Source organism: Coniosporium apollinis, assembly GCF_000281105.1.
Source record: "Coniosporium apollinis CBS 100218 chromosome Unknown supercont1.56, whole genome shotgun sequence".
Taxonomy (NCBI): Eukaryota; Fungi; Ascomycota; class Dothideomycetes; genus Coniosporium; species Coniosporium apollinis.
This window is the reverse complement of record NW_006913318.1, coordinates 96,111-121,327: the sequence shown is the minus strand read 5'-3', so window position 1 is coordinate 121,327 and position 25,217 is coordinate 96,111. Positions and strand designations below refer to the sequence as shown.

The window sequence follows — 25,217 nt, the reverse complement described above, 5'->3', positions numbered from 1 at the left end:
TGTTTATCTGGCGAATCAAAAAAGCTTGAACGTACGACCGGCTTGCGTGTCAGTGCTTGCTTTCCTCAGTGTGCGACAGGCGTTTGATTCTTCACTGCTTGTACTGGCGCAGGTAAAAGAGATATACCAATTTGCTTTTCATTGGAAGTATCCAGGTTTTGTTACTTGGTCTGCTATTTATGGCGCATATCCTACAGTTCAGTGCGATCTGCTATCGGAGCTCTTATCTGCATACGTTTGCATACATCTGCATGTCTTTCGACGAATGGGAACTTATTACCTCAAAACAACAAAAGGACACGGCCTTGGTCGACGTTCCTTATGAAGTCAATGTACCGTTAGCAGCGTATATAGAGAAAGCATTGCAGACGACCCTGTCTTCAGCATTCACAATAACTTGATTCGATAGATCAATTTCGAGACGCAGCAAGGCTAAAGCAGCTCTTCCGACTGCTGCCTCTTGCGAACATCAAGGCGAGCAAGAGTCCAGTAACTTGATTCTCTCGTTCTGGGCATCGGACACGTGACAACGCATCTCACACTGACGTCTTCGCCGAATTCGGGAATCTGGGGAAGCTTAAGAGCTGTCGTGTCAGCGTCGCAAACCTCAGCAAAGCACACTACGGTCTATTGGCATTTTCAGATCTGCCACAGTGATCAGCAAGCTTCCAAGTCTCTAACAGCGGCTTGCGAACCCACAATGGCCTCGAGACGAGCATTTGTCCGCCTCTCTATACGGTCATCCGCTTCAGCAATCGTCCGCAAACCATTCTGCAGTCCTCAGACCTCGTCGCACCATGGTCTCCGCGCACAGCTATCGCCAGCCCCTGCGGCGCAATTCCAGCAAATACGATGGCACTCAGCGCCACCGTCAAACTCCAAGGTGTACAACTACGAGCAGGTATCACTCCCCGCCCCTCATCCTGCGCAAGAACCACCCAGCACCCCCCTCCCACGCCCACTAACACCCACGCCCAGGTCAAAGCAATAGTCGAGTCCCCCTCCGACGACACGGTGCTAATCGACGTGCGCGAGCCCTCCGAGTACGAGGCCGGCTACATCCCGACGGCGCTCAACGTCCCCATCTCCTCGCAGCCGGACGCGCTCTTCCTGGCCCCCGACGAGTTCCAGGACCGCTTCGGCTTCATCAAGCCGCCGCCGCAGAAGACGCTCGTGTTTTACTGCAAGGCGGGCGTGCGGAGCAGCGCTGCCGCCCAGTTGGCGCTGCAGCATGGGTATCAGAAGGTCGGGGAGTATAGGGGCAGTTGGCTGGACTGGAATAAGAGGGGCGGGGAGGAGAGTAGGGAGGGGCCGAGGGGACATAAGGGGGGGGAGGCGCCGGTGTGACAGGTGAGGGAGGGGGAGGAGGGCCTGGATGAGGGCCTGGGGAGGTCGTGCTATATGCTGCTCATGGGGTGAAGACCTGAAGGAGTCTGGCCTGATATGTTACAGGAGAATGCTGTCTTGTATATACTATGCTATCAAACGGAGCTGGGTATCTTGACGGAAAAAATGTACAGCAACAGGATCGGAGAGGAGATCTAGTGAGGGTAACAGCAGCTGTGGTCAGCACGCATTGCAAGCGCTCTCGAACCAGTCACTGGGAACTTTCATCTTGCTTTTCCGCCTCTTGCGTCGCCCGATCTTCCTTCTTCGTCCCCTCCTTCTCTTCACCCTTCCCCTTCGTGTATTCGTCCTTCTCATTCCCGCCCTCCTTGTCCTGTCCGCCTTCCTTTTCCTCTCCACCCTCCTTGTCTTCCCTCCTCTTCAGCGACTTCCCATACTCCGCCCACAGTTCCTTGACCCCACACCCAAACCTCCGCCCCCAAAACGCCTCCTCCTCATACTTCCCCTCCCTCAACCCCTCATTAATCCCCCTAACAGTCCCCTCCCCAAACCTCTCCTCCAGATACTCGAGAAAGTAGCCCGTATGCTGATACCCGGCGTCCCAATCCCCATCGGCCTCGCGCTTCCAATGCGGCGGCACAAACCCGCTGCGCAGGCGCACCCAGTCCGCGATGCCCTCCACCAAGCCGCCGGGAGCACTGCCGCACGCGTTCCACTGCCAGCAGTGCACCATCTCGTGGCGCAGCACGCCGAGCAGCTCGTCGCGCCGCCGCGACTCGGGGATGTGGGAGACGTAGTCGGTGCTGAGGTGGATCTCCTTGTGGTCGGCGTCGAGGTCCAGCGAGCGCGTGAAGGCGACGCCGGGCATGGAGCGCAGGACCAGCGACACGGAGCGCGTGGGCGGGATGTGGGAGGCGGGCGTCGTGGAGGTGGAGGTGCTGTAGAGGTGCTGCAGGACGCCGGCGATGCATTCGTCGAGGCAGGAGGGGAGGGCGAGCAGGGAGAGGAAGGAGGCGGCGCCGGGGGAGGAGAGGTCGTGGAGTTGGAGCCGGAGGAGGGGTTTGCGGGCTGGTTGGGGCAGGGGGCGTTGGTCGGCTGTGGTGGTGGTGTTGGGGGTGGGGTGCGAGGCGGAGGAGGGTTTGGGGACGGCGGGAGTCATGGGCAGCTGGAAGTAGGGCGGGGTGGGTGGCATTGGAGCGGCGGTTGCAGTACAGTGTGGTTATGTAGGTAGAGAGGGAGCTCTTCCAAGGGTTGTAACAGAGTGAAGCAAGGACTGGCTCGACTGGGTATGATGACAGGGCCGAGCAGGGGTGAGCTGTAAGGAACGGCATTATCGATACGGCCAAGCGCCGAATGCCGAGAAACCGCCGCCGCCGCCGCCCGTCAGCTGCTGTCGCGCCGCCAAAACAATCCGCGGGCCTGTTTGTTGACGATAGGACGGCCAACTTCAGATATCTCTTCCACCAATGCACCAACCAGTCGAGACAAACATGGAGGACCAGGCCGCCAGCCTTCTAGCGACGCTCAAGAAATCGTCCGTCGCCGTCGACGCGAAATTGACGCAATTCAACAACCTCAAGTCCAGCATCAAGCACCTCAGGGTCCCTGAGGGCGCCCAGGCACCGATTCTCGAATGCATCAAGTATGCACTCGCCGCCCAGACGTCTTCCTCGCTCGTATCCAGTGGGTTCTCGACACTTGGACACTTTGTCAAGCGATTGCATCTTCAGGACCAGACTGGGATCATTGTAGCGCAGGGCAGCAAGCTCTTCCCGATACTCCTAGATCGCCTGGGTGACGCGCGGGAAAGCCACCGCAATGCGGCGTCTCAGTCGCTCGCGGACTTGTGGCCGATCTGCCATGCTGAGGTGGAGCGTATCATACGCGAAGGCGCCCTCATCGGAACGAATGCGAGGGCAAAAGAGATGGGAATGCGCTTGGTGGTGAAGGTACGTTGTTCCACCAGCTGTGTCTCAGCTTCCATTCTGACCTCTATTAGGTGCACGAAAGCGACGGAATGCCTTTCAAAAGCTTCGTACCTCTTCTTGTGGCAAACCTTGAAGATGCCGACGGGAACGTCCGAGAAGCCGCTAAAAGCGCTGTGGTCGATCTCTTCTGCAACGCGCCTGACCACGCGAAAACAGATCTCAAGAAGCAGATGACAAGACACAACGTCCGGAGTTCCATAACCACGCACATTGTCTCTCAACTAGGCCTTCCAGGTCACGCAGAGGTAGACCTGAAAGCCTCCACCATCTCAGTGTCCAGTATGGCACCCGAACACGTTCGTCCGGACCATGGCTTTGGCGATAGCATACTGTCGGAGAGACCACCGCCTGCCGAAGAGGTTCCCGTGGATCCCTTGTATGTTCATACACAGAGGGAGCTTGAAGACATCTTCAGGACCATGCTGCCTCACTTCGAGGGTAGAGAGGAAGAGCACAATTGGCTGAAAAGGGATAAAGCTATCACCCAGCTACATCGGCTGACGAAAGGCAATGCGCCAGAGGAGTTCCGCACAGCGTTCGCAGCCGGTATCAAGAGTATGCAGGAGGGCATCCTCAAGGCCGCTAATTCACTGCGAACAACATTCTCTTCAAACGGGTGCCTGCTGGTCCAGGAGCTTGCAAGGACGATGGGCTCAGCACTCGACCCAATGGCCGAGATCTTTCTTCAAAACTTCATTAAAGTGTGCGCGGCGACGAAGAACATTGCCGCGCAAAACGGCAATGCGACTGTTGATGCCATCTTCTCCAGCGTATCGTACAGCCTTAGGCTCCTGCAGCATGTTTCGTTCGCTACACAGGATAAGAACGTACAACCTCGGACGTTCGCTTCCGGCTGGCTTAAGACTTTGCTCAACAAACATGCGGGCCACAAAGCTCTTATTGAGCATTCCGGAGGTGTGGATGTAGCAGAGCAGTGCCTCAAGAAAGGTCTTGCAGACGCGAATCCAAAGGTCAGGGAAGGCACACGGAGCGCTTACTGGGTCTTTGTGCGATTATGGCCGGAGAGAGCCCATGCGTAAGTCCAGTGATGGTCTATCAGCCACATCTGCTTACTTCGTTACAGGATTATGGACACTTTGGACCCCAAATCTAAGCAACTACTGGAGAAGGACCCCGGCAATCCCCATGCTTCTCTGGCCTCCTCGCAGTCATCATCTGGTGCGGGGACGCTTGGAAAGTCAGTGGGTACTGGTAGTAGTCGAGCGGAACTTCGAGAGAAGATCGCAGCGCAGAAGCGAGAAGCACAGAGAAAAGAAGCTGCCACGCAGCAAGCAGCCAAACGTCTTCCGGAACGGCCGAACTCGGCGCAATCTACCTTCTCACCTGTTAAGCCGACGCCCGCACGAGCTCCCTCCGCCCTCTCGTTGTCACAACGTGGGGCCTCATCGATGACATCCTTAACGGCGGCAGCGGCTCGATCCGCCGTGGCACAGGCATCCTCGGCTCCATCCGGCTCCTTGATGGCGGCGCCTGTGCGGCGACCGAAGCGGCCTGAGCTCCCACGGCCAGCAACTGCTGACCCGTACGCAAGTAGGAATATGAGTAGGAGGACAGGAATCGCAAAGCCAGTAACACCTACGCTCAGCCCTGCCAACTCACCGGATAAGACCACTGGCAAGAAGTCTGTAGCCTCGCAAAGCAGTGCAGGAGCTCCTCCAGGACGCCCTCAGAGCCCATCCTTACACACTGTAAGAAGCAAGTCACGGCTCGGGCAATCATCCCACCAGAAGACGGCGAGCGTTCCTGCCGCCGGACCTTCAAGTCTTGCCAGTCCGGATTCAAGTCCGTCCAAGTACGAGGACCTGACGATGGTCATGCCGTTTGGCAAGACAGCAGCCCAGGAGGAGCCGTTCCGAGTGCGGAGACCAGGCATCGACAAGACCATGTCAGTAGACAGCGGCATACCCAGCATGGTGGATGGAGAGACCTTCTCAATGGTAATCCCGTCCATGGTGATGCCTGACCGAGCACGTTCACCACGGGTGAGCCCGGCCAAAGCGACGCCGCGCCGCTCGCCCCTGCCTGTTCATAACGAGGATGAAGGCCCAATGAATGGTGTGGTGTACAGCCGCAGCCCCCTCCTCAGATCCGTGGACAGCGCCGTCGCTCTCGAGAACGATGAAGTCCAGGTCTACGAAGACCCCTTCACAGCCGACGAGCCCGAAACGCTCGCTACAGAAACCGAACCCGGGAAGTCTGTCCTCGAAGAACTCCCCCTTAACGAACGCAACGTCGAGCGCCGCCAGAGCAGCGGCAGCGCCGACACCGCTGCTACTCACTCCACGACCTCCGAGCCTGCCAGAAGTCCGCGCAAGGCCGCTCCCACTACCAACGGCGAGGTCACCCACGACCGCGCCGAAGTGCTTCGCGCCCGCCGCCTCCTCACCAGCGGCATCGAGCGCATCAAGAGCCGCTCTCTCGACGCGCACGGCTTCCGCCGCCTGCAAGACCTCGTAAGGAACAACGCCGACATCTGGGGCGACAGCAACCAGAAGTTCGGCGAGCTGCTGCTTGCACTGCTCGAGTATCTCGAGGCTCCTACCACCAACACCGGCCCCACTTCCAAACCCAGCAGCACCGCGTCCAAAGCGCTGAACCTCAAGGCGCAGGTGCTGGCGACCGTCCGCGCGATGCTGGCGCTTCACCCTAAGGAATCCACCCCCTACTACCCGCGCGCCCTCTGCGCCGTCGTCGCCGCAAAAGGCGCCTGCGACTCGACGTCGCACATGGCCGCGGAGCTGGAAAAGACAGCCGACGAGATCATCAAGCACGGCCGCGCGAGCGACTGCATAGACGCGGTGCTCGAGCTGCTCGACTCGCTGCCCTCTTCCTCGTCTTCTGGCCGGCCCAGCTCGTCCTCCTCGTCCCTGGCTTCCCTGGGCAGCGCGACGGATAACACGGCGGTGGGGGCGAGCAGCACGACAGCTGCAGCAGCGCTTGGCGCACTGAGCGCGCTTCTGCAGAAATCTCGCACCACCTCAACGTCCTCGGCTGCAGTCCTGCCGCCTGCACGCCTCACGCGACTCGCGCGCACGGCGGCACGCTTCCTCGGCGACGCGGCGCCGGATGTCCGCAGGGCGGCGCTGGAGCTGTGCGTCGAGCTGCATGATTGCTGCCGCTTGAACCGGAAGAGCAATGGCGACAGCAACAGCAACGGCGAAGAGGTGGGGAAGGAGTTCTGGCGGGCGCTCGGTGTGGGAGGGGAGGGAGAAGGAGAAGGCGGAGTAGGGCAGGGGCGGTTGAATCTTATTGCCTATTATCTCGCACGGAGGGGGCGAGAGGCTGTGGTCGCGTGAGGGGGTAATGCTCGCTGGCGTGGGGTTGGTTGCTGTTGGACAAGCTGGGGGATGGGGATCAATAAAAGCGACGGCGTTTGCGGTGGACTAAAGTTCTTTTGCGTTGCTGCGTGGCGTGGACGACTGTGTACGCTGGTCACGAGTATGGGCTGCATGAGTGTATGTACATTGATGGGTTTCTTTTGTTCGCTCAGGTAGTTTGGTAGCGTCGTCTCGTATTGAAATTATTGCTCTAAGCTAGCGATTAAGATCTTTCGTGCCACCGAAGGGATATCGCGAACGGCATATAATCCCTCACCCTATTTACACTGTCGGTCTAGGATGTCAAAGCAGAACATCGGCATCTGCACTACGAGCTCATCCATGTACGAGACATCAACAAGCGCCTTCACCTCTCTTCAGGGCACCTACGACCTCTCCGAAAACGTAAGGAGGCAATCGTCCTGCGCATCACTCGTCAGTGACCAACACGAAAAGCATACATGGGATACTCAAACTTACCTGCGGGAAGATGGTAGCAAACACCTTGATCTTCTCGCTCAACTCCGTAACCTCATGCTTCCAATCCAGCTTCAAGCTGGCCATGCCAATCATCGCCGCCAAATTAAGCTGCGCATACGTCTGTCCCAAGCAGTAATGCGGGCCCGTGCCGAACACGAGCCAGTTCTTCGGGTGGTTCTCCGCCGTCCCGCTGATCCAGCGCTCCGGCTCGAAGGAGTCCGGGTTGGGGTACGCCTCCGGGTCGTGCAGTGCCGGGTAGGTGGTCGGGATTACCATGGAGCCCTTTGGGACGGTGTAGGTGTCCGTGATCGGGAAGGGCTTTTTCGCGACGTAGGGGACCATTAGCACGGGCGGGCGATAGCGGAGCGTTTCTTTCACGACGGCGCGCGTGAAGGTGAGGCTCTCGAGGAGGTCCATGGAGAGAGGTGCGTTCCTGTCGCCGTTGCGCACGCGGAGGTTCTCCTCGCGCATCCGATCTAGGTCGTCGGGACGATCGGCCATCAGCTGGAAGAGCCAGGTGCAGGCGCTGCTGGAGGCGTCTTGCGAGGCGAACAGGAAGGTGAAGAGCGTCTGCGAGATCTCGAAGTCGGTAAACGTGCGGATGAGCATCGAGGGCTTCTCGGAGGGGTTGGTTTCGGCGCCTGAGGCGACCTTCTGCCGGTAGTCTTCGGAGTCCAGCATGTGCTTGACCCAGCCGTCCAGGATGCAGGTGATGGAGCCCCCGGCGGCCATGCGCGCCTTGGACTTTGCGGCGCATTTGGCGAACTCTTTTAGGACTACGTCTGCGGCCTTCTTGCCGTAATAGGTCTTGGTGAATGGGAGGATGACGGGGAAGTTGACGAGTTCTAGCGCGGCGGTAATCAGGTAGTAGTCGTCAGCGATCTTCTTGACGGTTGCGTCGGGCATGTAATGGCCGACGAATGTGCGGCAGGAGACGGCGCACATGAGCTCGCGAAAGTGCGTCATGAAGGGTACGGGCTTGCCGTTGTTCTGCTTCTGGGATATGTCAAGCCAATGCATGAAATATCTGTTGTAGGTCTCCTCCTGACCCGGTAGGTACAGCTCCAAGGCCTGGCGCGTGAAGAGGCCATTAAGACCTTTGCGGTAGTCGACATGCTCCTTGCCGTCCAGAAAGACCCAGTTGGTGGGCCGCAGGAGTTTGTGCGCGACGTCTACGACGCAGGGCTTGACGAAGCTGGGCGAGTTGAAGATTTTGCGCGACATGTCGCGAGTCGAGGCAATGACAACGAACCTGGCGCAGCATCAGCATGCGAAGATAGCACCGCGGACCTGATCTCCTACTTGTGAAACACGGATACACAGCTTAGAGGCCCACTCATCCATTTCTCATGATACTTCTCAAACTTGGGGTTTACGGATTCGAGGAAGGGGCCGATGAAGGGTATCTTCCAGGCCGGGCCGACGATGGATCCTTTGTTCCAGATATACTTGACTACGCAATGGTTTAACGCTTCGGTCTCTTGCACTAGCAAACGGTCGCGACTCACATTGATCGTATCCGACGGCCAGACACAGCAGCGTAAGAACGATGGTCCACCCGTTCGTGGCGTCAATGACAGCGCCAACAATTCCACCTTCGTAGGGCGTAACGTAGCTCGCATCTGCCCGCGGCGAGGTAAAGCTGGCGTTGACAGCCATGGTGGTGGTGTGTTATGCGATTGAATCGCTGTTCCTATCGTCTGAAATACTTTGCGACTTGTTGTTGACAGGGTCCTGAAAGTATAGTAAAGCGCCAGTGATTACGATAGCGGGCAACGAGGGTGCAGGAAAGCACGAACGAGGGCAAGAATAGACTGCACGCAGCGTCGGTCCTGTAGCGACAGCAATTGGACACGCGAACGGCGAGGTGGAGGGCAAATCGCCGTGTGCCTTTTCCTCCTCAACATCACGACTTTCGGGAAGGTGATGTGCCGCTCACCGCCTTCTGCCCCTGCCCCTGGTCCTGCCCCTGCCTCCGCCATCGGATCTAAGCTCCTTCCGGACCGACGTCGCGGAGAGATCGGGGCCTGAGCAGCTTCATCCTCCACGGCTTCGCAGTTGCGTGTCCAAGAAGCATAGCGCCGGTGTGAGTATTGTGAGCGCAAACGAGAGAAGAGGGAGGAGTTTGAGTGAGTAAGACGGCCCGTGGTGGAAGGAAGCGTGCCGGTTCGTGTCAGCTGGCATGAGCCGCAACGTCGGGCACTGCTAGTGGGGGCCTAAAGGGACATTTTGGATGTCTAAAAGCTATTCGAACAACCTCCGTCCAGGAGTCTCCATTTACCATTTCTCTCTTTCATCTTTCCGTTCATCGCAGTTGCCTTTCGAGTCGCGCACCTTTTGGTACCGGAAACAAACAATTTGTCTAGACGTATACCATCGCATCTTTAATAAGAGCGTCACAGCGGTCTGTTCAAACGTGTTTCTACTCAAGATGTATACAATGTCACAATCCATCCATCTCCTACCATCTTCCTTTCCAGGCGCAATACACGCAGCCTTCTTTCCGCCCCCTTCCTCAGCTCCAACCTCCTCCCCAATCCACCCATCCTACACCCAATACAACCCCCTCTCCCAAACCGCCCTCACATACTCCTCCTTCCCCCGCTCAACCACCTCATTCGCGCACCCAAAACAGTACTTCGGAAACAACCTCCCCTTCCCAGGCTCCCTCGCCCGCTTACACCCCTCCCTCCGGCACCGTGGCAGCCACGTCGTCTTCTTCGTCTCCGTTTCGCACTTCGGGCAGATGTACTCCCTGATGCGCTGGAAGTCTTCTGCTTCCAGACCGACGCAGCGCGTGTGGTACCAGTCGTCGCAGCCGCCGTCGCAGGCGATCATCGGCGTGTGGTCGTCGGGCTCGCGGCAAGTGCAGTAGCGCGTTGGGCTGGGGGGCCGCCGTTGTCTGGCCATGTTCGCACGTTCTGGATCGGCTCTGACTTTTCTGGAGGGGGTTCAGTGCCGCGAGGGAGGCGGAGAGCAGGTTGTAGGAGATCACGCGCCTTAAAAAGCAACGATGGCAGGGGAATATATCGTCTGAGCGGAAGCTGGTGGGAGGATTGCTAACGGTCATGCGAGTGGAGGGCAAGCAGATGTGGTACTTTGCCAACCATGCAAGCGGGCGCACGATGTCCTATATCTGAGAGCTCCTGAATTGCTTCCATGCATGTCTCACGGCTGGTGATTTCTAGAACATGCTTGAGATGCGAACGAGGTTTAATCAGGCCTTTATTAGGGATATGAATGTGCTTTGGCTGTTCCCATGAACGCACAGAAGGCAGTTCAGGGGCTGGCAGAATCAATAGTGAAGGGACCAGTCAGCGTATCCGCCGACTGTAAGATTTCCGATGATACGAGAGGGAAATGGGCACACTTGTCATGGAAGGGAATGTTTGCAGAGAAAGAGAGCTCTTGCTGTATGCCTGACCTGCTCGAGCAGTGTGGATGAAGAAACAGGATGCACCACGAAATGCATATTCCCAATCTGAGAGAGATGATTTGATTAGATCCGCGAAGTGACAAGTGAAGCGTGAGATCGAAGAGTGAATTTCCCCATCTGTCATCTGTAATTAACAGTCTTCACCTATCAATCAACCAGTCCATGCACAAAAGCTGCAACCAGGCGACAACCACACGGCTGGGTAGCTTCATACAACAACACCGGTGCAGCATATTCACCTCACCATACGGAAATTGTGCAGACAGCACCCTTTTCCTATATCAAAGGTCTAGGCTCAACTAACTTTGCTCAGATGCTGTAGACCTTTTGGAATCGCGCTGTTATCTTGAGTCTCTGTACCCACAAAGCCGTCTCCAAACCAGTTAAATTAGCACTTCGCTCGACAGCCATCGCTATAGGGATGGCAAAACGAAAGAACAAGAAGAGAAAGAGAGACTCCGTCGTCGACAGACCTGACGGTCAAGATGTCGGAGCTTCTTCGGCGCCGCCAGCACCTCCATCTCGAAGCAGGGATCGCAAGACTGATACCATCGAGAATCCAAACCTGATCGAAGTCGGACCACGCAAAAAGGTGTTTTCACTAGAAGAAATCCTCAAGGACACAGTCGCGAACTCTCTGGGTTCCGGGTCTTTATCGCTGTCCGCAAACACCAGCACGAACGGCGAGCCCGAAATGGCGCCCGCGCCGCCCACCCCTGCGGAGAGTGCCACCCCGGGTCCTCACCCATCGTTTATTGAAGTAGCGAAGCCGTATGTGTTTCAGCAGAAGTTGGAAAGATGCCTGAATGCTATTGGGATGAACGAGGCAAAGGAAGACAGCATACGGTTACAAGGCGTCACGTGGATCGATAATATACGGAGGGCTATGCAGTTGTATGAAGGCCCCAGGAAGTGGAGAAGAATTAGTGCCTAACTTCAGTAGGCCTGTACGGACATACAACACGGCAGTTGTCTACTACCACAAGTTCCGCCTGGTCCACTCCGACAATGAGTATGACAACATCGTAAGGGATCTCTCAGGAGCAGGTGCCCAACTCAATAGCTGACATCCCCCACCAGCACGCCGCAGCCGCCGCCCTCTTCATGGCCTGCAAGATCGAAGACACCCTCAAAAAGTCCCGCGAGATTCTCTGCGCATCCTGGAACCTCAAACTCGCGCCCGCCGAGCACTTAACGCCTGATGACCCCGTGCGTGCCTTCTCCCCCCTTTCTCTCTTCTTGGGCCAAAACCCACCTCCACTCTCACTCGAACCAAAACTGACCCTAACTCTAGTTCTTCGACCCCGGCTCCAAGACCCTAATCGGCTACGAGCGCCTCATGCTCGAAGCCGCCGGTTTCGACTTCCGGAGCCGGCACCCCCAACGCCTCGTCCTCAAGCTCTGCAAATCCCTCAACTACCCCCGCTCCACCGTCGGCAAGACGGCCTACAACATGTCCCTGGACCTGTACCGCACCTTCGCGCCCTTAAAGCAAACCACCGCCACCGTGGCAATCGCGAGTGTGGAGCTAGCAGCGCGTCTGTGTGACGCCGATCTAACGCGCCTCGGGACGGGGACAGGGGAGCGCGGGATCAAGTACCGGCGGTGGGGAACGACGCGCGCAGAAGTGATGGAGACGCTGCTCGATTTGCTGGATTTGTACACGCACCACAAGCCTTCCACGCTCGCAGGCCCGTCCTGGCCCCTCGACTCCTTCATCAACATCCGCATTACGCTGAACCAGGAAGCTGCCACGAACGACTATCCGCGCTACACGCAGTCCGCCACCGCTCCCGCCACCGCGAAAGAGAAAACGAAGTCGGCGAGCGCGAAGGAGACGAATGGCGTGGCTAGGAACGGCGCGAAAGAGACGACGAACGGGACCGCGGACACGTCGCCTGCGGCGGCCGTGCTAGCGATAGGCGGGCGTGGCCAGATTGGCACGGTGCGGTTCATGCTAGATGCGGCGCGGGCGCGGGGCGAGAAGCGGACGGTAGAGAGTTACTTCACCGCGGAGGAGGAGGAGGTCGAGGTTGAAGTTGAGGTGGAGAGGCCGAAGCGGTCGAGGTGAAACGACTTCAAAGATAGCTGTGAAGGCTGGAAAGCAGATGGAGCGTGGGGAAGCAAGAAATCAGCCCTCGGCAGGGGTTAGAGAGCGAAGCTGTGAAGGCAGTGGTGCAGATTGCGCCTGAGGGCAGAACTGAGCCGCTGCGAAGAGGGGCTCTAGGTGGCTGACTTAGGAGAGAGGGCTCCAACTAGCACCGTCGAGCGGACGAGGCATATGAGCACAGCTCATCTGTGGTCATCACGGCTTAATCAGCTCCAGTGCGCACGCTCAAGAGCCAGCAAGGTGCAGTTGAGAACTGGTCAGAAGCTGCTTCGAGCGCAATGAGCATGTTTGGTTCGCGCTTGTTCGATGGAGAATATACTCTCACTCTACCCTTCACCACCCACGCTTGTGATTCGACGGCGTTCCTGCTGTCCACAAGAATGACGAGAGGCTCAAAAGCGCCCCGCTTGGTTTTACACTATACAATACACCCACCAGGTCCTCAAATGCTACATAAATTTCCCTCCTTCCCACGTAGACCACTCTGGCCCCTAACAGGACCATCCCACTCCTGGTCCTCCGGAACGAACATCCGAGCCCATCACCCCACCGCCATCCACCGGTCCTCATCATCTGCAACATCGTAATCCACGTCCCCACCCCCGCCCTGATTCCCATTCGCGCCCTCGCCCATCGCAACATCCTGGTCGTTCGACTGTGGCGTAAAAGCGGCGGCCGCAGCGTTGAGCGTCGAAGAGCTGACAGGCGGAAGAGGCGGATTCGGCACCCACGAGAGGTCCGGCTTCCCGATCTTAGGGATGGAGGTAGTATTAGTGACGAAGTCCTCGGCGAGATAGCGTTCCTTGAAGGCGACGACAAGCGTGGCGGGGTGGTCGGGGTGGGGGGTTATGGAGTCGACGTCGTAGTGGTTCTACCAACAGCGCCCGTCAGTCGTGCTCTCCACTCGCTGGGCGCAAAAGCAAAGAAAGGGCGGACGAGACATGAAACTCACGAAAAGATACTGCCTCAACGCCTCATCCCTCTCACTCCCCACCTCCACATCCGCAACCGCAACCCTTTTGGGCCGATTGTCCAGCCTCTTGACGGCACCGCCTCTCGGCCCGCCAGCATAGCTTCCCCGCCCGCGGTACGAGCCGCGATAGGGATCAAAGCCGCGGCCTCGAGGCACGAAACCCGCGCGGCCCCTGTACCCGCCCCGCCCCCTGCCTCTGCCGGGATACCCCGCGTACGGCTCCTCGGGGTCGATGCCCATAGCCTGAGCCTCCGCCTCCAGCTCCGCGAGCTTAGCTTTCAGCGCCTCAGTCTGCGAGGGTTTTGGGGCGGGCTCGGCCGTGCCGTTCGTGGGAGGCTCCAACTTGGCGGATACAGGGCTCGCTGCTGCAACTGCTGGTGATGCTGACGCTGCCGTGGCTCTCGCGCCCTGCTTCGCGGCCAGCTGCTCCAGCAGCTTCTTCCGCTCCTCGGCCTGCTTCTTCAGTTTCCGCTCCAGCTCTTCCCGCTGGCTTTCTGCCTCTGCTAGTTTCTTCATCTTCTCTTCGTGGGCCTTCTGCGCCTCTGCCTGCTTCCGCTCGAACTCGGCCGGGTCGATCATCTCCTCGTCCTGTTTCTCGGCCTGGTTCGTTGCGACGTTGCCCTCGTGGCCGGCAGAGGTGCCGTTTTCTGGCGGTTTCGGCACGGCGTCAGGCTTGTACCAGTACACCTTTACGAATCTGTTGTCGAAGATGACCTTGGGGCTCTCGTACGCGTGCCGCGCCGCCCAGTAGTCGTCATATTTGACCACCGCGAGCCGCTTGTAAGCCTGCATATTGACGTCCACGATGTTCCCAAACTCTGAGAAGTAGTCGCGCACCGCCTGCTCGTCAAACTTGTCTTCCGGAATCTGCTCGACGACAATGGAGGTGTTGGAGCGGTCGTTGTTGGGCCCGGCTTGCGAGAAAGCGGCGCGGCCGCCGCGGCCCTGGAAGCCGGCTCTGTCGCCACGTTGGCCTCGCCCTCGTTGTCCACGACCGCGGTCGCTGCCTCCTCGGTTGCTCTCGGCGTAGCCGTTTGTCGGTTTCTGGACGTCGTCCATGATGCGCGCCGACTTTGTCGGGTCATACTCTGGGGGCGGTTCGTTAGTTTGGGGGGCGGTGTGCGGTACAATTGATGGCAGATTTGAGACGGAATAGAGAGAGAATGGGCTTGGAGGTGGGATGTTTGGTGGAAGGGAAGGTTGCAGGTTTGGGGACTGCGGAAAAGGAGCGGTCGCGAGAGGGGGCGGAAATATATATGTACCGTCGGACTGGCTGGAGACCACGATGTGGTTTGTTCCGTGCTCGTAGGGGCAGCTGCCGCCGAGCGCGCAGAAGCCTTTGGTGTCGTAGTCTTGACACCGTCTCCCGGGTTGCCTCATTGGCGCAGCATCGCGTGCCGGAGGCGCTTGTGAGCCGGGCTGAGAGAAGGTGTTCGTTGGCGAGCCTGCTGTAGGTAGAGGTGGAAAGCCAGGTATAGATGGAAACCCCAGTGCCTGCATGGCTAGAATAGCCGCGAGCGGATTGTTCGGGTCGAGCGGAGGGAAGCCTGGCGGCGGTGTAGGCATTTGAGGCATGGCGGGCGCACGTTGCATCGCTGGACCTCCAAGGCCAGGCAAACCTAGCAGGCCGCCTACTTGACCCTGCGGTTGGGTCGCCCGTGGTCCTCTTGGCGTTTCAGGCACGATGCCTCTGTTGTTGCCTCGTCGCATCTTCTGTACCGACCTCTCTCCACCACGCCCATAATGTGAGTCCCTTCCATCTCGCGGTTCGCTCCCTTCACGGTCATTGAATGATCGCTTGCGTGACTGATCGCCCGCTTGCGCAAATGTGCCATTCTGGAATGTCTGAGGGCCCTGTCTCCTGTTTGTTGCCGCCGCCGGCCCAGCTGGAGGGTTGAATGATGGCCCAGTAGGTCGTGCGGGTTGAGGCGCAGTATAGCCGGGTAGATACGCCCGCGTTCGGATGGCTTGGAAGACATCGTCCACGAAGGTCGCGGTATGCTCCTTGAGGAAGTCCTCGAGATTTTCCAAACAGTTGCTCTTAACCTGGTCGTCTGGGTCATCAGACCTGACGAGCGCGAGCACGTAGTCCGCAAGCACGTCGGAGTCTGCGTCCGAGATGTCCTCCAGGCGCTTGACGACCCAGCTCTTCAGTTCGGCTGCGTCTGCTTCGTCAACAAACATGGCGCGAGGTGGTACGCGTAAGGGTTCTGCGTGATTCCAGACGGTTCGCGACAAAGGGTCGGGTGGTTCTACTCAGAGGTGTTCCGTCAATGTAGCGCAGCGAGTAGTCGGCTTGGTCCTAATATCAAGGAGATGGTAGAGTGGTTCTGGATGCGAGTGTGAGCATTGGAAGACGCGCAAATATTCTTGATGGTATGCCAGTAGAGTCGACGCAGGCGACGAGTGGGGAGGAAAACGTAGGAAGTGTCGTCGCGGTGACTTTTATGAAGTCGACGGGCGCGTTACGGCGAAGACAAAATATCAGAGAACCAGCGCAGGCAAGCCCTAACCGCGGGCGTCATAGTCACGTGCCCTCACCTACGATTGCTCCTTTCGAGGCCGCGAGAGCAACCTGGCGTCCAGAATTACCTCAGCTTCATGGGCTTGATGAGTAGCAGATCTGTGGGTCTCGTGGTATTCATTTTGGCAGGTGTCAGAAGCAGCAGCAACTGGTTGTGTATACGTAATTCCATCTTCCAACTCCGGAGTGCACAGGCGGGTATGCAAACAGGAGTGTAGAAGGGAGACTGCTGCATCGCGGTCATACACAATCTCATGTCCCGCCCGAAGCATCCTGCTGCCTTTCATCGTTCACATTGTCATTCGAGCTCTAATAGCATGCATGATACTGCCATTATTCGTAACCCGTCAAGCTACAGACAACGAGCAGCCCCGGCCTATGCCCCCAAATCCAGATCCGTACCAGATAGAAAATGCCTCTAGGAATCTAGCCAGCATGCTTTTATAGCTTGTCATAGTACTAGAGATATGATTAGCGTCGTGCGACTGGATGAAAGGGTGTGACCGTCTAGGACTTACATTCTCAACACCCGGGACCTCAGGCTTGATACCTTTCCTCTTGCGCATGTCGTGCACGACCTTGCCGGGCATGGTGCTCGGGTCGAGCGGCGAGCCACCGGGTAGTAGCTGCCAGTGGTCGAACACTGACTGTGGGAAGGCCTGGCCGGACGTGTTTGAGCGAAGATCGGCGTTGAAACCGAAGGACTCATTGACGGGGAGGTAGGCCTTGATATTGAACAGAGGGGTACCGGGACGCTGAGCCTCCTCGAAGACGTGACCTCTCCGTCGTGTAAGCACGCCGTAGATACCGCCCATGGCCTGCTCGGGCACCTGGATCTCGACCAAGAAGACGGGCTCGAGAAGACCCGGCTCGGCAAGCAGTGCCGCAGCGTACAGCACACGACGGGACGTTGGGATGATCTGCCCACCGCCACGATGGATGGCATCGGCGTGAAGGGTAACGTCCATGACGTTGAAGCGGATGGCCCTCATGGGCTCCTCAGCAACTGGGCCCTCCTTGGTCGCCCACTGGAAACCAGAGACAACGGAGTCCTTGATTTCGTTCAGGTACTGGACAGCCTTGGTCTGATCGACGAGCAAGTTGGCACCGTTGGTGTCTGGACCGAAACACCAAATCTTCCGCGCATCGGTGACGTCCCAGCCGTATTCGTCGGCCAAGATACGGGCGCGGACCTTGAAGTCGTCGCGCGGCCCAATCTTGCCCTGCTCAATCTCCTTGCAGACCTCCTCGGCAAGCGGCTCAGCGATCATGTAGAGACGGTTGTGCTTGTTGGGTGACTTCGACAGCGCGGTAATGCTTGACTTGGCACCGACTGTCTCACGGTACTGGACGACGGGATCCGAGAAGCGGAGGGGTACACCAGCGTGGTCCTCCTCCAGATCCTTCAGGCAGATTTCCAAGTGAAGCTCGCCAGCGCCAGCAACGACGTGCTCGCCAGAGTCGGAGATGAAGGTCAACACGCAAGGATCGGACTTTGACAGACGCTTGAGACCTTCGACCAACTTCGGCAGATCGTTGGCATTCTTGACCTCTACGGAGCGTTGGACAACAGGGGAGACGGAGAACTTCATGACCTTGAGATTGTGGGCGGTCTCGCTCGTGGTCAGAGTACCAGATTTGAGCAAGAACTGATCAATACCGACCAAACCAAGAATGTTACCGGCTGGCACATCCTCAATCGGCTCAACGTAACGACCCATCATGAGAATCGTCCTCTGGACAGCCTTGACGAACAGATCCTCCTTCTTGCCCGGGGTGTAGTTGGGGCCCTGAATGCGGACCTTGAGGCCTGATCGGACAGTGCCGGAGAAGACACGGCCGAAAGCATAGAAACGACCCTTGTCGGAAGTCGGAACCATCTTGGAGACGTACAACATGAGGGGACCCTTAGGATCGCAGTCCCTGATACCAATGGCGTTCTCATCATCATGTGGGCCCTCGTAGAGAGTCTCCATGCGGTACTTCTGCGCAGTGACAGGGGAAGGGAGATGGAGAATCATCATCTCCAGAAGAGCATCGGCAGCGGGGAGGAACTTCCTCATGATAGCCTTGAGCAGTTGCTTGCCCTCCAGATCCTTCTCGTCATTGGTAAGCTTGATCTCCAGCTTCTCAAGGAGCTTCGGGATCTCATCCTTCTTGAAGTTCATGACTGCGCCAAATATCCTGAAGATGGGGTCAAGAACGAACTGGTTGAAGGCACGCTCACCGCCACCCTCAGCAGTCTTGGTCCACTTCTTGGTCTTCGGGTTGAAAAAGTTGTCGCCCTAATCCAGCGGTTAGTATCAGTTGGTACAGGCCGGGCTGAGCGTCAATCTTACCCATAGACGCGACATCATCTTGTTCTTGTCTACGCCGAACTTCTTGGCGTACCTAGAGGCGAATTGGCGGACCGTGAAGGCCCATCCGTGCAGACCGGAACCGAACGCAATAGTGCCCTTGTCTGGGTAGACCTGGACATCACCCAAGACCTTGTCGTAGTAGGTAGCGATAACGACGTTGACTGACTCGATGACACGGGAGAAGTTCTGGTACAGATCCTCCTTGGATACCTGCAGTTCCAAAAGGGCACGGTCGACTTTGTTGATGATCACCACGGGCTTGATACGCTCACCAAGAGCCTGCCGAAGCACAGTCTCGGTCTGCACGCACACACCCTCAACAGTGTCAACGACGACGAGGGCACCGTCAGTGACACGCAGAGCGGCTGTGACTTCGGAAGAGAAGTCAACGTGGCCCGGAGAGTCGATCAAGTTGATCAAGAAATCGTTCTTTTCGACCTTAAGCGGGATATCCTTCATATCCTCGGGATCCGTGAGACTGGCGTATAGAGAGATGGCGGTAGACTTAATGGTCACGCCGCGCTCCTGCTCATCCGGGCGTGTGTCGGTGAAACGCTGTTCGCCGGCCTTGGCGGATGAGATGATGCCGGCGCGCTGGACGAGCGAGTCGGTCAGGGTGGACTTTCCGTGGTCGACTGTGGGTAGCAGAGTTAGCCACATGCGACTTCTGTAGAGCCGCGCGCCCACTCACCGTGCGCAATAACCGACATGTTTCGGATATTGGCAGCCTGGTCCATGAGGCCCCGGATCTTTCCAGCAAGTCAGCCCCCAGTTCCCATCAGCGTCTTCGTTGCCAGATAGTGCGGACATACCTCTTCGACGGTGAAGCTGTTGGTTAGACGTTAGCATGGCTTCCTTTGCCGAACGAGCCTCTGTAACTTACTTGACCATCTTTGCGGTGTTGCTGCTGTTCTCTTTGCGAAAATGTGTTGGATGTGTCGAGGTATCGTTGTACCCCGCTTCGTGTGAGGCGCTCTGCTAGAGAGGCGATTTGACGTAGGATACTCTGCCTTCGAAGGCGAGCGCTTGAAGGTCAGTCGCTTTGGCTTGAGAGACGAGGCGTACGTCTTGACCTTGGAGCGTAGTGGGGAGAGACTCGAGGTGGAGGGCAGGTGTTGGATTTTCAAGCAGTCGACGGTGGGGCGCCTCGCTTCAGGCTAGCGTGGGACGTGATGCATTTCGGTCGGCCACTGCACGGACGACCTCCGCTTGACACATGAACTTCACCATCACAGAAGCGTATACAGATCTGTCTTGCGTGCTGGCGCCTTGGTTACTTGGTATTGACTCGAGTATGGGGTGGAAAGTCTGCCTCGAGCCGTGACTCATTAGCAGTCTCTGTGCGAGGCAGATCTAGCAGTCATATCAAGCCAAGAAAGAGTCATTCTGCCCCTCACCATCTATGTACAGAATCCAGCGGCAAAGAAGTTCTGAGAACTTCGAGCTAGAGGTTAACGATCCAGACTATGAGATGCAGCATAGGAGTGGTCGATGCTGTGGCTACAATGAATCTAGTCACAATCCGCATGAGTCAGAAGTCCTTGAAGCGGATTGGATACTAAATTCAGCTATGAAAAGCGAACTATTCCAGTATCGCCTAATCAGCTGGGCCTTGTATCCTCTCAGCGGTATAACGCTATGGCGCTGTGAAGCTATGAGACAGCAATGAGCCGCGAGGACGGTGATGGTACATCCAGCATGCGGCCGTAATCGCAGACGCGAAAGCCGCCGGACAGATATGAAGTCCCTTCTAGATCCCGTCTTGGATATCCTTACAACATAGGTTTCAACACCTGCTTCACCCAATTCACAGTTCTGTCAACCACATCCTCATCACCATCACCCTCGCCTAAAACGTCATTCGCCAGGAATGTCAGTTTTCTCCTGATCTCGCCTCTGTTTTCTTCAATCGTCTCCAAATGCTCTATCAAGCCCTTCAGCTTATCCACCTGATGCTCCAACAGATCACCATCCACGTGATAGACCGTTCTCTGCCGGAGGCCCGCCGCATCGTGTTCCGGGCACAGATCCGTCGACCTTTTGAAGCTGGTGGCAGCATGGTCGATACCACTGAGACCATTGTTGTCCGTATACCATCCAATGCGTGCTAAATTCTCCATGACTTTTATCAACCTCCATGCCTTCGTTTCGAGCAAGACGAAGGACATGAGGGTGCCGTCCGCGGCGGACCCGAGGATGTCCCCGCCCGGCTGATGTATCACGCCTTGTACGTTTTCGATCCTACACCACGGCGGACGAACGTGGCCTTGACGTAGGCGCGCGATGCTACGCGGGAGCCTTGCTTCGAACAACATAGGAGCGACGTTTTGTTGCGCTTGATGCGGGAGACGATAGATGCCCGCGAGGGTACATGATTTGTCGGATACAAGAAAGAGGTTCGGATGTTGGTGTGCTGATGAGGAGGAAGCGACGCCGTCCTCCTGCGCAGAAGCGTTGGCAGCGTCGGCAGATGTATCCGGCAGCGTTAGGGAAAGGTGATGCCACGTCTCACGGATTTGAGAGTCGGTGAGCACTGGTTCGATTGTGTACTCGGATAGATGGTCGTCCGCCTCTGTTCTCAGCTCAAAGGCCATGAAAGAATGTTCCAGTGTTGATGCGTATATGTAGGGCGCTGATGTGGTGACATGGGTTGCTGAGGACGGAAGCGCGAGTGAAGCTATGCTGTGCCATCTGGTACTTGTCAGCCTTGCTCAATCAGCTGAAGGAAAGCTAGATCCGAAGAGCCCAAGCATGCAGCAGGACTTGTCCAGATAGCAGGCTGGCGACGTCAGCAAAGGCGGTTCCGTCCCACTTACTTTCTAGCCTCAGCATCAAAGCTATAGATCCTCAAGTCACCCCCCACGGCTATGACGAGTTTGGTCTGGTCGTAGAGAGCGATTGCAAGGACAGGTTTGTCAAACTCTAAGTGAAATTTTTCTTGGACACCGACGTTGTTGCCCTCGGGTCTGGCTGACAGGAACGTAACACGACCCCACGATCCCTCAAGGTTGCCCAAGCCTAATAAAAAGAACCCGTACCGCCTTCCTTGGACGTCTTCATAAGTCCAATCGAGCATGGCATAAACCCGTTCAGCTAGTGGCGTGGTTTTGAGAACCTTCTCACCATCCAAAAACTGCAGTTGGGCTTTGACGGAATTGATGTCTTCAGGCGATACGACAGGCGAATGTGTCTGTAACGATCCAGTGACGATCTTATCCAGGCGCCCAGAGTACATGATCCTGCTTGGTGTTGCATCAGACATAGGAATTCGCCGCGGAACGACCTTCGGCTCATCATCCAGCCGGGCGACCAGAAACTGCGAGCCGCAAATGCAGGCCAAGGCTCCAATTAGGTTCTTCCTATCAAGGTCTTCGCCATAAGGTATTTGAGAGAGGGCCGCAACAGGTGACTGCTGGAGAGCCGGTTGGTTCAGGTCAGTGAACCATATGCTGCGGATCAAAAGACCCGTTCTGCGGCCACCAGTGTAATCCAAACGGCAAAAGTTGTTGCCGCAAGTGGCAAGAGCGGAGCTAGCTTTGGAAGAGTCTGAGACTACTCGAGTGGAGGTGAAGCCCAAGTTGACTGTGTCGGTTCGGCCAAAGTGTAGATCTGTGGTCGGTTTTAGTAGTTTACCCACAAAGTCGTTGGCATGTCTGACGGTGTGCGGCGCATCTGAAGGATCGCGGAATTGGAAGTGGGCATACATACCATGGCTAGAATCCGCTTCGTGCTTGATAAGCTCTAACTCTATCGTACGAAGAGTGCCATTCCGAAGCCCGCAGACGATTAAAAAGTTGGTGCGAGCACCAGAAACTGGTGCACTCTGCAAGATGATGGCGCTCTCGCAGACACTTGGAGCGCTTTCTGAGGAAGGGTCGCTAATCTCGTGCTCGCTTTCTGGTACCAGGCCATGGATGGCATCTACGTTCATCAGCCGCACGGATCCGCTCGTGAGGCCTACAAGAACATAAGATTTGTCTTGAAATCGAAGGACCGCAAGGCAGGTAATTTCGGTTGAGAGTGGACGTGGTTCTCCAAACTCGTGTAGCGCAGCATCACCTGGTCCGTCCGAAATTCTTAAGGAGCGAAGAGTGATCTCGCTCCCTCGACGAATGGCGACGAAAATTGCAGAAAGGTGCCTGCACACAGACGCGGCAACGATGGTCTCGTCCGAAGAGGTTTCACGAACTGCAATCTGAGGCAAGCTGGCACTGGATAGATCCAGAACACGGACGGCGCATGGGGTGGCCTGCATGATGTGTTGATTGGATAACGAAGCCGCGGTGACCGTCGTATGCTCGAAGTCGAGGCCACAGCTGGTGTCGTCAAATGCCGTATCCACAACGGTATCTCCGGTCTCATCCTCGCCAATCCGTATCAGTAGGCTCTGTGTTGGAGTGGCCATTACGAAGTAGACCCCACGCTCAGCAGCATCAGCAAATGCCCAGACCGAAGCCACACTCGAGAGCTCTTCACTGTCGAAGATGAAGCCTATTCGCGCCTCGAGACCTGCCCTGAGTTCGCACACCGCTCCGTGAGGGGCTCTGCCTGCTGTGGTGAAAATGGAACCTTGCTGCGCGGCAGTCGCATCGCCACAGAGATTGGCCGTTATCAGGAAGTCAATAGTCGGTGCCCAGTTCGGTAATGACTCCATATAATTGAACTTGAGTGCGTCCTCGCGCGAGCGCCCGGCATGGTTACCTTCGTTCTGCCACGAGCCAATGCGCACAAGTTGACCCTGGCTCATATCGCCTGCCGCGACGAGCACATCAGGGTTGCTAAGAGATGAGCCAACATCCAAGCTAGCAAATGCTGTGTTGACGGTGCAGCTGAGTAGTCCTGCTTTCGAGAGTGTTGCCGTCCTCTCGATGTCATTCTCGGCGAACTGCGTGTAGTAGACAGCACCGTCCTCGCGTGCGAGGTAGAAGTTCTCGTCCGCTCTGTCATGCAGCCGCCAGTTCCGCACCATCCTTGCCCAGCAAACCCATCTTGGTTTCTTCTTGGAGAGCCCGGGATAGCGAGGCGCAACCGCATGTACCAAGACCCTGTTACACCTAGGTGCACCGGAGAGTACGTCTTGGTAAAGGTAAATGTCCTGCTCTCCAACCAGGATAAAATCTGACGATTGCTGGAGCGGTATAAGCAGCACAGGGAACACCTCCTGCCCTCTCATTGGCCACAGAGGATGCCCATTGACTCGCATATTTACTGTCCTCAGGCCCTTCTCGTGGTCCCAATCCCAGCAAGTCATACGGAGTCTTCGATCTTTGGCCCATACGACTAGGAGTATGACGTGGTTTTCATCGTTGAGCGCCGGGTACAGGAACTCCATAGCCAGAATGATACCATCAAACTTGACTGGGAGTTCTTGCATAATAGGACTCCACTTTTTCGGGCTCTGTGAGAACTCTTCTCTTATTCGCTCCATAGGTTTTGCACTGCATAAGATTGCTCGAGTTAGTTCATATACGAGCAATGTGTAGTAGCAGTGAGTTCAAAACAGTACTTCTTCACTGTGAATGTGTAGTGTTGCAAGCGCATGCAGATATGGCGCGAACTTTGCGATGAAACCAGCATACCATTGAAAGACAAGCCCTTATGACGCTAAGAAGTAGGAGCTGCGAAGGCATTCTTCCGTCCGCGTGGCCCTTGAGTTGAACTAGATTGTGCAAAGTCCAGCGCACCGTTACTGATCAAGAAACCCGTCTTGAACTCTGGAGAAAGTAGAAGAATCATTACAGAAGTAATACTGTGCATGCGTATACTTCTTCGTAAACGTATTCTCGCAAAGCACCCGCAAAACTAGCAATTGTGCACTCACCGGTACATGTAAAGAATGCCCTCAGCAGCAGCTACCGCAAAAGCACGGGATCTTGGGTCTACAGCCACATGTCTTCCAGGCTGCTCTAGAAACGACATTTGGTCCGGCAGAGGGAGCACGCTGGACGGAAAACTCAGAGCCCCTGACGGCTCCTGATGGACGAAAAGGAACATCAACTCCTTGGATTCCAGTGTAAGCACTAGGATCTGCGGCGGGATCATGTCTGAGGTGTCGAGCTCCATTGAGAGATCCCGGGCGTCCATCGCCGGAAGCCTCTGCTCCCCAAAGACTCTGGCAGCACGAATCCGGCTGCCGAAGTCCGCCTTAGTCGTGACATGACGAAGATGACCGTCTGAGAGGATCTCCTTGACATGAATGAAGTCCTCGCCGATCAGGACAACATCGTTCTTGTCTTTGCGCCTCACACGTGCTGGTATGATTAGATTGATTATAGGACTGCGAAATACCGTCCGGGAGAGAAGCCCAAGCCTAGGTACAGTCTGGCTCGCCGCCATCCCGCTCGTACGTTGCTCTTTGTCTTGAGCGTCTCTTCGACTGAACTCTGCCATAATCCGCTGAGTGTCGACTGTTCTCGTGACCCACTGGCCATTGACCTGTATCAGCGTCTGTACCGACATCGTGGTCCGAGCTGTCTCCTGAGTGGAGGGTCTCAGGGCGGGCCGCAAGGTCCCGGAGCCGCCGGGCAAGCCCAATTGTATATCAGAGACGCCAAACTTACCGCCTGCTCTTTGTAGGTCCGGTCCGATGCGTGCAACGAATGCACTTTGAAGGTGTATGAAAGATCTAGCTAGCCTTGGGGCCGCGTGATCAGGCTGTGGC

At 56.7% G+C, this 25,217-nt stretch overlaps 9 protein-coding genes across 9 annotated transcripts; 3 read left to right on the top strand and 6 right to left on the bottom strand.

The window, feature by feature from the left end:
- Positions 1-700: 700 nt before the first annotated feature.
- On the top strand, positions 701-1,347 carry W97_08502 (uncharacterized protein; the record flags this gene model as incomplete). The annotated part of the gene is made up of 2 exons (XM_007786369.1): positions 701-901; positions 979-1,347. The coding sequence occupies 2 exons, from the start codon at positions 701-703 to the stop codon at positions 1,345-1,347; spliced, it is 570 nt and encodes a 189-aa protein (XP_007784559.1).
- A 250-nt stretch (positions 1,348-1,597) lies between these two features.
- Positions 1,598-2,539, bottom strand: W97_08501 (uncharacterized protein; the record flags this gene model as incomplete). The annotated part of the gene is made up of 1 exon (XM_007786368.1): positions 1,598-2,539. The coding sequence occupies one exon, from the start codon at positions 2,537-2,539 to the stop codon at positions 1,598-1,600; it is 942 nt and encodes a 313-aa protein (XP_007784558.1).
- A 298-nt stretch (positions 2,540-2,837) lies between these two features.
- W97_08500 (uncharacterized protein) lies at positions 2,838-6,652 on the top strand (the record flags this gene model as incomplete). Its single annotated transcript, XM_007786367.1, has 3 exons — positions 2,838-3,296; positions 3,347-4,371; positions 4,420-6,652. The coding sequence occupies 3 exons, from the start codon at positions 2,838-2,840 to the stop codon at positions 6,650-6,652; spliced, it is 3,717 nt and encodes a 1,238-aa protein (XP_007784557.1).
- A 407-nt stretch (positions 6,653-7,059) lies between these two features.
- W97_08499 (C-22 sterol desaturase) lies at positions 7,060-8,812 on the bottom strand (the record flags this gene model as incomplete). Its single annotated transcript, XM_007786366.1, has 4 exons — positions 7,060-7,095; positions 7,154-8,405; positions 8,456-8,606; positions 8,662-8,812. The coding sequence occupies 4 exons, from the start codon at positions 8,810-8,812 to the stop codon at positions 7,060-7,062; spliced, it is 1,590 nt and encodes a 529-aa protein (XP_007784556.1).
- Positions 8,813-9,700: 888 nt separating this feature from the next.
- Positions 9,701-10,063, bottom strand: W97_08498 (uncharacterized protein; the record flags this gene model as incomplete). Its single annotated transcript, XM_007786365.1, has 1 exon — positions 9,701-10,063. One exon carries the CDS (start codon positions 10,061-10,063, stop codon positions 9,701-9,703), a length of 363 nt encoding a protein of 120 aa, XP_007784555.1.
- A 947-nt stretch (positions 10,064-11,010) lies between these two features.
- On the top strand, positions 11,011-12,660 carry W97_08497 (uncharacterized protein; the record flags this gene model as incomplete). Its single annotated transcript, XM_007786364.1, has 4 exons — positions 11,011-11,483; positions 11,533-11,614; positions 11,670-11,798; positions 11,884-12,660. The coding sequence occupies 4 exons, from the start codon at positions 11,011-11,013 to the stop codon at positions 12,658-12,660; spliced, it is 1,461 nt and encodes a 486-aa protein (XP_007784554.1).
- Positions 12,661-13,240: 580 nt separating this feature from the next.
- W97_08496 (uncharacterized protein) lies at positions 13,241-15,856 on the bottom strand (the record flags this gene model as incomplete). Its single annotated transcript, XM_007786363.1, has 3 exons — positions 13,241-13,570; positions 13,652-14,760; positions 14,935-15,856. 3 exons carry the CDS (start codon positions 15,854-15,856, stop codon positions 13,241-13,243), a joined length of 2,361 nt encoding a protein of 786 aa, XP_007784553.1.
- Positions 15,857-16,637: 781 nt separating this feature from the next.
- W97_08495 (elongation factor 2) lies at positions 16,638-19,447 on the bottom strand (the record flags this gene model as incomplete). Its single annotated transcript, XM_007786362.1, has 6 exons — positions 16,638-16,655; positions 16,715-18,481; positions 18,536-19,191; positions 19,248-19,305; positions 19,369-19,384; positions 19,440-19,447. The coding sequence occupies 6 exons, from the start codon at positions 19,445-19,447 to the stop codon at positions 16,638-16,640; spliced, it is 2,523 nt and encodes an 840-aa protein (XP_007784552.1).
- An 881-nt stretch (positions 19,448-20,328) lies between these two features.
- W97_08494 (uncharacterized protein) lies at positions 20,329-25,015 on the bottom strand (the record flags this gene model as incomplete). The annotated part of the gene is made up of 4 exons (XM_007786361.1): positions 20,329-21,247; positions 21,373-22,165; positions 22,265-23,994; positions 24,378-25,015. 4 exons carry the CDS (start codon positions 25,013-25,015, stop codon positions 20,329-20,331), a joined length of 4,080 nt encoding a protein of 1,359 aa, XP_007784551.1.
- Between the last annotated feature and the right edge of the window lie 202 nt (positions 25,016-25,217).